The 12,764-nt window shown below is 65.2% G+C and overlaps 1 protein-coding gene and 1 pseudogene across 1 annotated transcript; one reads left to right on the top strand and one right to left on the bottom strand.

The window, feature by feature from the left end:
* Positions 1 to 1,164: 1,164 nt before the first annotated feature.
* CFP (complement factor properdin) lies at positions 1,165 to 11,464 on the top strand. The gene is given in 12 exon segments (XM_065570889.1): positions 1,165 to 1,490; positions 1,598 to 1,742; positions 2,792 to 2,955; positions 4,661 to 4,831; positions 7,380 to 7,577; positions 7,794 to 7,880; positions 7,883 to 7,966; positions 9,396 to 9,590; positions 9,764 to 9,875; positions 10,072 to 10,229; positions 10,709 to 10,795; positions 11,249 to 11,464. Coding segments are annotated over 11 exon segments (1,464 nt in total). The 5' UTR covers positions 1,165 to 1,426; the 3' UTR covers position 10,795; positions 11,249 to 11,464.
* Positions 11,465 to 11,705: 241 nt separating this feature from the next.
* Positions 11,706 to 12,764, bottom strand: part of LOC135976234 (properdin-like) — a 9,607-nt pseudogene continuing 8,548 nt past the window's right edge.

Raw genomic sequence — 12,764 nt, 5'->3', positions numbered from 1 at the left:
TCCCGCATTGGCCCAATGGACTCCCGGAGACGGGGGGGGGGGGCATCGGAGGGGCACCCCCCCAGTCCTGCTGGTGCCCCTCACTCCCGACCCGCAGCCCCTGCTAGCCCAGCCCTGCTTTGCCCCCCCAGCCCTGCTGGTACCCCTCACTCCCCACCCGCAGCCCCTGCCAGCCCGGCCCTGGGCTCCCCGCATGACAATCAGGGTCCAGACACCCCAAGGGGAGAACAGGGGGTGGCAGACACTGGTGATGGATGTTCCCACCCGTTGCGCCCGGTCTCTCACGGGCGCACGGGCCACTCGGCGCTTGCCGGCCCCCACGGGGGGGGGGGGGGAAGCTGTGGCCTCTCCCCACGTCGCCAGGTGGGGCTGATTGTTGCACGGAGCACCCAGCACCACCCAGCCTAGCGCCAGGCCCTGCTGGTGCCAGGCGAGCCGCGGGGCAGGCCAGGCCCCCTCTCGCTGAGGGGCGCGGGGGCCGCCGCTCTGAGCCCCGGGCACCGAGCCGGGCGAAGCCGGAGGTTGGGGCTTTGGGACGTTACGTCCGCGGTGGGTCCCCTGCCCGCTCTCGCCTGGGCCCCTCTGGTTTCTTCTAGTCCGTGTGCCGGTTGTTTGGTTTGCCCCTGGGGCCAGTCCCAGCGGCTGGAGGGTGGGGGCCACGGTGAGCTGATAACGGGGGTGGGTTTTGCTCCTTGGGGGGGTGATGGACTGGAGGGGGGAAGCCGGAGTGCCCAGCAGTTACAAATATGGGGGGGAAGATGGGGGGGCCCTGCACACCAGGGGGAAGGCAGATGGGGAGGGCCCTGCATGGTGGGGGAGAGGCAGATGGGGGGGCTCCGCACGGTGGGGGGGAGGTAGATGGGGGCGCTCTGCATGGCGGGGGGGAGGCAGATTGGGGGAACTTTCTGTGTGCTCCGAGCCACAGTGGGGCAGCACCAAATCTCCCCCCCCAAGTTACAAGGTGGGGGGGGTTTAGACCCCCCCCCATTGCTGGTGATCTCCGAGACCTCCCCGTGCGGAGGTGGCTGGGGGCGGAGGACACCCCCCCACACACACTCCCCCGCTGGGCACCCAGGCCCGGCCGGCCCCTCGCGGAGGCCAGAGCCAGGGACCAAAAGTCCAAGGTCCCAGTTGGCTGAGGGGAGGGGCCCTCGGCCGTGGGGTGGGGGGGGATGGGGGTCCCCCCCCGCACTACCCCCCAGGGAGCTGGAAGGAGACGGCCCAGGGCTGGGGAGGCTCAGGGTCCCCCCCAAACCTGCTGTTCCCCTCCCCCTTGCAGAGCAAATGCCAGGGGGAAGTCCTGCGGGGGGGGGGGGGAGTGGCTGATGGGAATTTCCTCCCCCCGCCCCACCCCCGCGGCTCAGTCGCTCTCTGTCGAGCTTCTGTGCAGCCGCTGTCTGTCCGTCCGTCCGTCCGCGCCAGCCCCATGGAGGGGGCCGTGACCTTTGGCCTCTTGCTGGCCTTGTGCTGGGCCCTGGGCCCATTTGCAGGTACTGGGGCGGGGGGGGGGGGTTGTGTGTCTGAGCCGAGTGGGCCCCCCCTAGTCTGTCTGTCTGTCTGTCCCTCCGGCTGGTCTCACCCCCGACTCCCCCCGCAGATGCCCAGGAGGGACTTTGCTACGAGGACTTCGGGGCCGGCAAGTGCAAGTTGTTCCTGGGGGAGGACGTGTCCCAGGAGGACTGCTGCCAGAACCCCAACTACGGGTACCGGCCCCGCGCCGGGGCGCCCTGCCAGTCCTGCCGGTGAGTGCCCCCCCAGAGCCCCCCCACTGCTGCCAGAACCCCAACTACGGGTACCGGCCCCGCGCTGGGGCGCCCTGCCAATCCTGCCGGTGAGTGCCCTCACAGAGCCCCCCCACTGCTGCCAGAACCCCAACTACGGGTACCGGCCCCGCGCCGGGGCACCCTGCCAGTCCTGCCGGTGAGTGCCCCCCCAGAGCCCCCCCACTGCTGCCAGAACCCCAACTACGGGTACCGGCCCCGCACCGGGGCGCCCTGCCAGTCCTGCCGGTGAGTGCCCCCCCCAGAAGCCCCCCACTGCTGCCGGAACCCCAACTACGGGTACCGGCCCCGCGCCGGGGCGCCCTGCCAGTCCTGCCGGTGAGTGCCCCCCCAGAGCCCCCCCCACTGCTGCCAGAACCCCAACTACGGGTACCGGCCCCGCGCCGGGGCGCCCTGCCAGTCCTGCCGGTGAGTGCCCCCCCAGAGCCCCCCCCACTGCTGCCAGAACCCCAACTACGGGTACCGGCCCCGCGCCGGGGCGCCCTGCCAATCCTGCCGGTGAGTGCCCCCCCAGAACCCCCCCCACTGCTGCCAGAACCCCAACTACGGGTACCGGCCCCGCGCCGGGGCGCCCTGCCAGTCCTGCCGGTGAGTGCCCCCCCAGAGCCCCCCCACTGCTGCCAGAACCCCAACTACGGGTACCGGCCCCGCGCCGGGGCGCCCTGCCAGTCCTGCCGGTGAGTGCCCCCCCCGAGCCCCCCCACTGCTGCCAGAACCCCAACTACGGGTACCGGCCCCGCGCTGGGGCGCCCTGCCAGTCCTGCCGGTGAGTGCCCCCCCAGAGCCCCCTACTGCTGCCAGAACCCCAACTACGGGTACCGGCCCCGCGCCGGGGCGCCCTGCCAGTCCTGCCGGTGAGTGCCCCCCCAGAGCCCCCCCACTGCTGCCAGAACCCCAACTACGGGTACCGGCCCCGCGCCGGGGCGCCCTGCCAGTCCCGCCCTCGCCCCTAACCCCAGCCCGTCCACCCCTCGCCCCAGCCCCCCCTGAGGCCTGTGCCGTCCCCGCAGCCAGGCCGAGTGGAGCGACTGGACGCCGTGGAGCCCCTGCTCCGTGTCCTGCGGGGAGGGGGTGCAGAGACGCAGCCAGACCTGCCTGGGGCAGGGCCAGTGCTCGGGGGGCCCGCGGAAGAAGTGGGAGATACAAGCCTGCAGCCTGCAGGATTGCTGCCCGGGTGAGTTCCCCCCGCCCCCCTCCGGCAGCGCCCCCCCCCCACAGTCAGTGCCCCACAGTGCCCCCCACGGCCAGTGCCCCCTGTGCCCCACAGCACCCCCCCCCCACGGCCAGTTACCCCCTGTGCCCCACAGCGACTCCCCCAGGGCTAGTGACCTCCTGTGCCCCACAGCGTCCCCCCCATGGCCAGTGCCCAACAGCGCCCCCCCCCACAGTCAGTGCCCCACAGCACCCCCCACGGCCAGTGCCCCACAGCGCCCCCCACGGTGCCCCCCCATGGCCAGTGCCCAACAGCGCCCCCCCCACAGTCAGTGCCCCACAGCACCCCCCACCGCCAGTGCCCCACAGGGCCCCCCATGGTGCCCCCCCGTGGCCAGTGCCCCACAGCGCCCCCCACGGTCAGTGCTCCACAGCGCCCCCCCATGGCCAGTGCCCCACAGCGCCCCCCACGGTCAGTGCCCCCCTGTGCCCAACAGTGCCTCCCCCCACGGTCAGTGCCCCACAGCACCCCCCACGGCTAGTGCCCCCTGTACCCCACAGCACCCCCGCACGGCCAGTTACCCCCTGTGCCCCACAGCAACCACCCCAGGGCTAGTGACCTCCTGTGCCCCACAGCGCCCCCCATGGCCAGTGCCCCCCTGTGCCCCACAGCGACCCCCTCAAGGGCCAGAGCCCCACGGCACCCCCCACAGCCAGTGCCCCCCGTGCCGCACAGCGCTCCCCCCGGGCTAGTGACCTCCTGTGCCCCACAGAGCCCCCCAGGACCAGTGCCCCACAGCGTCCCTCACGGCCAGTGCCCCCCATGCCATACAGAGTCCCTCACGGCCAGTGCCCCCTGTGCCCCACAGCGCCCCCCAGGGACAGTGATGCTCTGTGCCCCACAGAGCCCCCCAGGGCCAGTGCCCCATAGCACCCCCCACAGCTAGTACCCCCTGTGCCCCACAGTGCCCCCCACAGCCAGTGACCCCCTGTGCCCCACTGAGCCCCCCTCCTGCAATGCCCCACAGCTCCCCCCACGGCCAGTGCCCCTCGTGCCCCACAGTGACCCCCCCAGGGCTAGTGACCTCCTGTGCCCCACATCGCCCCCCAGGACCAGGGCCCCACAGCATCCCCCACGGCCAGTGCCCCCTGTGCCCCACAGTGCCCCCTGCTGGAGACCTCCACCCCATGCAGACAGCACCCCACATCACCCAGCCGTGCACCCCACAGCGCCCCCCTAGGGCGAGTGGCCCTCTCTGCTCCACAGCACCCCCTGGTGGGAGAGGCTGGGGCTGGCATAGCTGGGATTACCCCCAGGCTTCTCCCTCTCTCGCGCGGATTCAGCACTTTCACTTCCCTCCTATGGGTGCTGGTTCCCCCCCGCCCCCACCCCCCGGATCTCCCCCCCCACAGCTGGAAATGGAAACTTCCTGTTCCCAGCTGCTGGAGCTGCAGAGAGGCCCATGGCAGTGATGGGGGGCTGGGACGAGGGGTGACAGGGGAGGGGGAGGGGTTGTCACCCCCTATTGGAGCTGGGCTCTGAGGGGTGGGTGGGGGGCAGGAGGGGTCTCTGGGGAGGGGTGTGTAGGGGGAGGGGATCTCATGGGAAGGGCAGGTGGATGGGTGGTCTCAGGTGGGGAGGGGATCTCTGGAATGGGGAGGGAGCTGCCTCAGGTCCCCACCCCCACCCCAATCCGGTGCTGACCCCCTCCCCCCACCCCCCGCAGTGATGGGGGGCTGGTCGGCCTGGGGCCCCTGGAGCTCCTGCTCCGTGACGTGCGCCGAGGGGGTGAGGAAGCGCGTCCGAAGATGCACCGAGCCGGCGCCCATCTGCGGGGGCTCCTGCCCTGGCCCCGACTCGGACACAATGCCCTGTGACACCAACAAGATCTGCCCCAGTGAGTGTGTGTGTGTGGGGGGGGGATGGGCCGGGGGGTGGGAGGGGGTGTAGTCCTTTTTTGACACCAGCCCACCTGATATCCTCCCAAGCCGGCTAGGGGAAGAGTGGCTCTGAACTCAACCAGGCCACATCCGAGAAGGAGACGTGCAGCATACGACGCCGAGGAAGGTGGGGTGGAATCAAACGCGTAGCTACAAAGTGGGGACTAGGCGGTCGCACGGCTGAAAAGGATCTGGGGGTTTGAGCGGATCCCGAGTGGAATAGGACTCTACAACGGGACGCGGCTGGGGGGAAGGCTAATCTCATTCTGGGTGTGTTAACGGGGGGGTCGCATGTGAGACACAGGAAGTCGTGGTCCCGCCCCAGTCGGCACTGGGGGGGCCCTGGTGGGGAGGACTGTGTCCGGCTCTGGGCGCCTCCCGCATTAGAAAAGTTGTGAACAAATTGGGGAGAGTCCAGAGCAGAGCAACCAAAAGGATCGAAGGTTTAGAAAACCCGACCTAGGAGGGACGGTTAAAAGAAACGGGGCACGTTTGGTCTGGAGAGAAGGAGACTGAGGGGGGACCTGAGAACAGTCTTTAGCTACCTCACGGGCTGTTCTAAAGAGGACACTGGTCAATTGTTCTCCGTGTCCGCTGAGAGAAGGACGAGACGTAAAGGGCTGAATCTACAGCCAGTGGGATGGAGGTTAGATATTGGGAGAAACTTTCTAACTCTCAGGGTCGCTCAGCTCCAGAATTGGCTTCCAAGGGGGCTGTGGGACCCCGTCATTGGAAGGTTTTAAGAAGAAGTTGGACAAACCCGTCAGGGATAGATTAGATTGACTTAGTCCTGCCTCTGCTCAGGGGGCTGGATTTGGTGACCTTCCGAGGTCCCTTCCAGCCCGACACATCTAGGATCTAATTCTATTCCATAGATGTTTTTATACTGCATTCATCCCGGAGTATCTGGTTGGGTGGGTAGGGGGATGGGTGGGGGACAGGATGGATGGCTGGGTAGGTGGATGGTTGGATGTGGGGGTGGGGGCAGGGATGGATGGTTGGGTGGTCGGATGGATGGATGGGGAATGGGTTGTTGGGTGGAAGGATTAGTGGATAGGTGGATGGGGTTGGGTGGGTGCATACATGGGTGGGTGGTAAGGGATGGGTGGGTGGGGAGGATGGATTGTTGGGTGCTTGGACAGAAGGATTAAGGGGCGGGTTGAGGTGGGGAGGGGGATGGCTGGTTGGGTGGCTGGACGGATGGATAGGAATGGGTGGATGGATGGGTAGTTGGGTGGAGGGATGGGTTAGGGTAAGGGTGGGTGGATAGACAGCTGGATGGTGGGGAATTGTGGGGGCAGGGATGGATGGGTAGATGGATGGATGGGCTAAAGGGTGGGTGGACACCTGGATGGGTGGGTGAGCAGACAGGGATGGTTGGGTGGATGATGTTGGGACCTTATCCACTCAGTTCCCAAGAACTCAGCTCAACGCCAAGCTCATCACGGAGGTTTCTCTCCTGGCACCCAGGGGCCCGACGCTGCGCTACTGAGGCTCACAGGTGCAGGGGGTGGGTCCAGGATGAACCATGCACCCAAAATACAAACACATTCACCAGCTGCTAAACACGTCCTCACACAGACGCCGCCCGCGCTCTCTGTTCTACATCCGCACACACACTCTGTGATCGGCTCCTTAGTTCCTGGGAGCCAATCTCTGGTCACACGTTCGCCATCCGCCTGCTGTTCCCTTATCTACTAACTACATATTTACAAGGCTGTTGGGAATTCAGGCTTTGTTCATTGTTTCGTGGCCTTGGTCAGAATAGACCTATAGCTGGGTGGGGAGTGACTGAGTGGACGGCTGGGTAGAGATGGTCCAGTGGATGGATGCGGGTGGTGGATGGATGGTAAGTTGGATGGGGGGGATGGGTGGGCAGGGATAGATGAATGGTTGGGTGGATGGGGGAGCAGAGATGGATGGGTGGGGGGGGTGCTTGAGTGGGGGGATGGATGGGAAGGGATGGTTGGGTAGTTGAATGGGGGGATGGGTGGGAGGAGATGGTTGTGGGGGGATGGGTGGGAAGGAATGGTTGGGTAGTTGAATGGGGGGATGGGTGGGAGGAGATGGTTGTGGGGGGATGGGTGGGAAGGAATGGTTGGGTAGCTGAATGGGAGGATAGGTGGGAAGAGATGGTTGTGGGGGGAGGGGTGGGAAGGGATGGTTGGGTAGTCGTATGGGGGATGGGTGGGAAGGGATGAGTAGTTGAATGGGGGGATGGGTGGGAAAAGATGGTTGTGGGGGGATGGGTGGGAAGGGATGGTTGGGTAGTTGAATGGGGGGATGGGTGGGAAGGGATGGGTAGTTGAATGGGTGGATGGGGGAGCAGAGATGGATGGGTGGGGGTGCTTGGGTGGGGAGATGGATGGAAAGGGATGGTTGGGTAGATGGTTGTGGGGGGATGGGTGGGTGGGCTATGGCTGGGTCACTGGATGGGGGATAGGTGGGCAGGTGGGGGTGAATGGCTTCTCCCAATACTGACACCTGATCTCTCCCTCTCTGTAGCTCATGGTAACTGGGGCAGTTGGGGGCAATGGGGTCCTTGTTCTGCCACATGCTCTCCAGAGGACGTGAAGCTGAAGCCCCAGCAGCGTCGTTGGCGGGTTTGCAACAACCCCCCGCCTTCCGTCATCCCTCCCGGACTCCCCTGCATTGGACCCACCAGTGAGGACCAGTCGTGCCCCGGGCTGCCCTTCTGCCCAGGTGAGAAAGACCCTCCTGCCCCCCTCTCCCCGAGCCAGCCAGTCCCCTGCCCTGGGGCCAGATGGGAGCCGGCGCCCTCCAGAGGGGACAGGCCCCTGCCCCGTTCCCCACCCCCCCAAGCCAGCCAGTCCCCGCCCTGGGCATTCTCCCAACCCTCGGGGGAGGTTTCTCATGCTGACCTGTGTTTCTTTCTCTCTGACCCTGCGCCCTGCCTAGTGGACGGTGGCTGGAACAACTGGGAGACATCCAGCACCTGCTCGGTGACCTGTGGCCTGGGCCGGGTAACGCAGAAGCGTCTTTGTAACAACCAGCTCCACGGCATGGTGGTAAGGCCTGTCTTGGCCTCAATACCCGGTCACATTTCTGCAACACCAAAATACCCTGCCCAGGTAAGGGGGCAGGGACAGACAAAGAGCATTGGAGGGGGAAGTGGACACCCTCTGTCCCTGGAGGGGAGGGCAGGTGGAGGGGTGGGACAAGGGGTGGAGGAATGGAAGTATAGAGGAAAAGAAGAATGGATGGATCAGGAAGAGAATGAAGGGGTAGAAAAGTGATGGGATGCACAGAGAGATGGAGGGAGGAATGGAAAAGATGGATGGATGGAGGGAGAGATGAACGTGCAGTAAAATGATGGATGCGTGAATGGAGGGGTGCGTATTGGGATGGATGGAAGTAGAAATGGATGAATTAATGGATGGAGGGGTGAATGGATGAATGAATAGGTCAATGGGTGGGTGGATGGATGGATCAATGGTTGGTTGGGTCAATGGACAGATGGCAATGGGTGGGTGGATTGATGGCTAGGTCAATGGATGGATGTTTGTGTGGGTCAATACATGGATGAATGATGGGTGGGCAGATTTGTGTGTGGGTAGATGGATGGATGGGTGGTTGGATGGATGATGGGTCAGTGGTGGGTCGATGGATGAATGGATCAATGGTTGGGTGCATCTGTGGATGGATGGTAGGGTGGATGTTTGGGTGAGTCAGTGGATGGATGGATGATGGGTGGGCTGGTTTGTGTGTGGGTAGATGGATGGATAGCTCAATGGGTGGATGGATGAGTGGGTCAATGGGTGGATGAATGGATGGGTAAATGGGTGGATGGATGGATGGGTCAATGGGTGGGTGGATGGATGGATGGGTGAGTCAGTGGATGGATGGATGATGGGTGGGCTGGTTTGTGTGTGGGTAGATGGATGGATAGCTCAATGGGTGGATGGAGGAGTGGGTCAATGGGTGGATGAATGGATGGGTCAATGGGTGGGTGGATGGATGGGTCAATGGGTGGGTGGATGGGTGGGTCAATCGGTGGGTTGATGGATGGATGGATGGATGGATGGATGGATGGGTCAATCGGTAGGTTGATGGATGGATGGGTCAATGGGTGGGTGGGTGGATGGATGGGTGGGTCAGTGGCTGGACGGATGATGGGTGGTCAGGTTTGTGTGTGGGTAGATGGATGGATGGGTCAATGGGTGGATGAGTGGGTCAGTGGATGGATGGATCAATGGTGGGTAGATGGATGGATGGGTCGATGGATGGATGATGGGTGGGCTGGTTTGTGTGTGGGTGGATGGATGGATGGGTCAATGGGTGGATGATGGGTGGGCTGGTTTGTGTGTGGGTAGATGGATGGATGGGTCAATGGGTGGATGAGTGGGTCAGTGGATGGATGGATCAATGGTGGATGGATGGATGGATGGGTCAATGGGTGGATGGATGGATGATGTATCAATGGATGGATGGATGGGTGGGTGGGAGGACTCACAGTCATACTCTGTTGTCTCTGGGGGTCTCCCCGTCTCTCCCCCGCAGTGGACGGGCGCTGGTCGGAGTGGGGGGAGTGGTCCACTTGCACCCGGCCGGGTTACACCGGGAGCATCAGCTGCCGGGAGATCGTGGGGCAGCAGAGGCGGACGCGGGAGTGCCGGGGGCGCAGCCCCGATGGGAAGCGCTGTGAGGGCAGTACTATCCATATCCGCAGCTGCTACAACATGTTTCGGTGCAAATGTGAGTGTCCGAGGTGGGGCAGGCGGGGAGACCGGGCTGGAGGGGCCCGGGGGTCTGATCTGGGCGGGGGTACCCGGCTGCAGGGGCCCCTGGTTCTGACTTGGGGGGAGGGCAGGTGGGATACCGGGCCAGGTGGGCTCTTGACCTGACTGGTGTCTGTACTGGCTCCCCAGTGGAGGGCCAGTGGTCCGACTGGAGTCCCTGGGGTCTCTGCGTCCCACCCTGCGAGAAGAACTCCATGAAGTCTCGGAAGCGCGTTTGCCAACCCACGTACCCCAAATTTTCGTGAGTGTGACCAGCTGGGGGTGGGGTAGGGGGGACATACCAGCGCCTGTGGGTCTGATCCAGGAGTGGGGATACCAGGGTTGGGGCCGATCTGGTGGGAGGGGAAGGATACCAAGCTGTGGGGGTCCCATGGGTCTGATCCAGAGGCCCGTGGGAGGGGTCTGGGCCCGATGCTGATCTCTCCCCTCCCCCGCAGGATGGAGACCCAGGGAGTGGGGAGCACCGGGTCGGTAAACGTCAGCTTCTGGGGTAAACCCTGGCCCCAGTGCCAGCCCATCAACGGGAAGTCCCTGGAGGTGGAGGAGAAGGAGCCATGTCTCAATATGCCACCCTGCCCGGAGGAGGAGGAATATGGTGAGCTGGGGGGGATGTCGAGTGGGTCAGAGGGGGGGGGGGGCTGGGATCCAGGACTCCTGGGTTCTATCCTGGCTCTGGGAAGGGAGTGGGGGCTGGTGGTTAGAGCCGGGGGGCTAGGAGCCAGGACGCCTGGGTTCTCTCCCTGGCTCTGGGAGGGGAGTGGGGTCTAGTGGTTAGAGCAGGGGGGGCTGGGAGCCAGGACTCCTGGGTTCTCTCCTGGCTCTGGGAGGGGAGTGGGGTCTAGTGGTTAGAGCAGGGGGGGCTGGGAGCTAGGACTCCTGGGTTCTCGCCCTGGCTCTGGGAGGGGAGTGGGGTCTAGTGGTTAGAGCAGGGGGGGCTGGGAGCCAGGACTCCTGGGTTCTATCCTGGCTCTGGGAGGGGAGTGGGGTAAGCGCCGGGTCTCTTTGGAGGGATTCCTGTGGGGCTGGGGGTCCTGCTGAGGTTTTGTAGTCATGAACCTGTTCTCTGCCCCCCAGATCAGCCCCTGTTATCGTCAGCCCGCCTGGCCAGCTCAGACCTCCAGCCCACATTAGATTTCGATGGGTATCCTGATGATGTTTGAGGTGTGTGAGAAATACTAGGGAATGGGGCGCGGGGCCTGTCCCCTCTAGGGGGCGCCGGCTCCCATCGGCCCCAGGGCAGGGACTGGCTGGCTCCGGGGGGCGGGGAATGGGGCAGGGGCCTGTCCCCTCTAGGGGGCGCCAGGTCCCATCGGCCCCAGGGCAGGGACTGGCTGGCTCGGGGGGTGGAGAATGGGGCCGGGGCCTGTCCCCTCTAGGGGGCGCCGGCTCCCATCGGCCCCAGGGCAGGGACTGGCTGGCTCCAGGGGGGCAGGGAATGGGGCCGGGGCCTGTCCCCTCTAGGGGGCGCCGGCTCCCATCGGCCCCAGGGCGGGGACTGGCTGGCTCAGGGGGTGGGGAATGGGGCAGGGACCTGTCCCCTCTAGGGGGCGCCGCGGCTGGGGGGGGAGGGGCCTGGGTCTCTGATTTAACCCTTTCACTGCCTGTTCTTTGCAGGTGGATCTGGCAGGAGCCAGGCGAAGGTGCTTCTCCGGAAGACCCCTCCCCCCACCCCCCTTCTGCGGGGGGGGAGGGGGTCAGGATCCCCACGCCAGCAGCTCTTCCCCCTCCTTCCAGGGGATCCCTATGGAAACACCCAGCAGCCCCCCGCAGTTATGACCCCGACCCCCAGAAATCCCCTTTGCATCCATCACAATAAAGAGAGAGAATGGGCCCCGCCCAGCTGTGTGTGTGTGTGAGAGTGGGGGCTAGTGGTTAGAGCGGGGGGGTGGGGAGCCAGGACTCTTGGGTTCTCTCCCCGGCTCTGGGAGGGGAGTGGGGGCTAGTGGTTAGAGCACGGGGGGGCTGGGAGCCAGGACTCCTGGGTTCTCACCCCAGCTCTGGGAGGGGAGTGGAGTCTAGTGGTTAGAGCGGTGGGGGGGGGGGGGGGGCTGGGAGCCAGGACTCCTGGGTTCTACGCCTTGCTGGTGGAGGAGCATCTACATGGGGGAGGCGCAGAAGAGCTGTAGTTAGGAGCCCAGGTCTGTCCCACCTGTCTGTGCCCCCTACTGTGAATCCCCCCCTCCCTGGACCTCCAGCCCCCCCTGCACATCCTCCCTCCCTTCTCACCAGCTTCTCCTCTGGTCCCCCCCTCAGTAGCACATGGTGTCGCAGCTCTGGGGAAACCCACCCGGCCCTTCAGATTCAAAGAGCTCGTCCCAGGACGGGCCACACCAGGCCGCAGGCCAAGAAAGCCACATCCGGCCACCTCGCGCCTGGCCTTCCTAGCCGGGCCCTTTCCTGGCTGATCAGGGATTCCCTCTCCCCTGCCCCTGCTGGCCGGCGCCTGGCCAGCCCGGAGAGCTGGGAGCCGCTTTCCACTGGCGCCGGCCGAGTGTCCACCGTCTTCTGCCCCGTCTCCTCTTCCACGGTGCCGGCCCCGGGCTCCTGCTACCACCGGGGCGGCTGGTGAATTTAAATCCGTCCCGTCAGTCTCCCCCAACCCTGTCAAGGTCTTCTTGGCTCGTCCATGTCGTGGAAAGGAGCGACGGCGCGGGCATTGCCAAGGGGGGGGGGTGTTAACGCGTGCCTCAGTTTCCCTTCTGCTCAGTCCCAAACGCTGCTCGGCTAATAGTTTCCGGGGTCCAAGGCTTGGAATCTGGCTGGAGCTGGGGGGGGGTCTGCCCTGAAGGAAGAGTGGGACCCCTGGGGGGGCTGCCCCACTGGCGGGGGGCACCCAAGTCTTGTTTAGAAGCTGGAGCCCAGCAGCGAGCTGGTGGGTCCTTGTCTAGCTCCCTGCTGGGCTTGGCTGGGTGAGCGCCGAGACTCCCCCCCCCGGGTGGCTGGGGGGCTGCGTGCCCCTGAACGTCGCTGCCCCACGCCCGTCCCGCTGCGGCCTTACCCAGCGGGGGACGGTGCCCAGAGCGGCATGGCTGGGCCATGGGGCTCCTGGGTCACACGAGTATCCCCCAGCCCTAGACCCTCCCCCTCCAGCCCCTTCCCTCCCCACCTCCCCCTCTCTCCCCATCTCCTC

The sequence above is a fragment of the Chrysemys picta genome, chromosome 17, assembly GCF_011386835.1.
Source record: "Chrysemys picta bellii isolate R12L10 chromosome 17, ASM1138683v2, whole genome shotgun sequence".
In the NCBI taxonomy this organism is placed as follows: Eukaryota; Metazoa; Chordata; order Testudines; family Emydidae; genus Chrysemys; species Chrysemys picta.
Note: the sequence above shows the minus strand (reverse complement) of the source record. Positions and strands in the feature narration are given on the sequence as shown.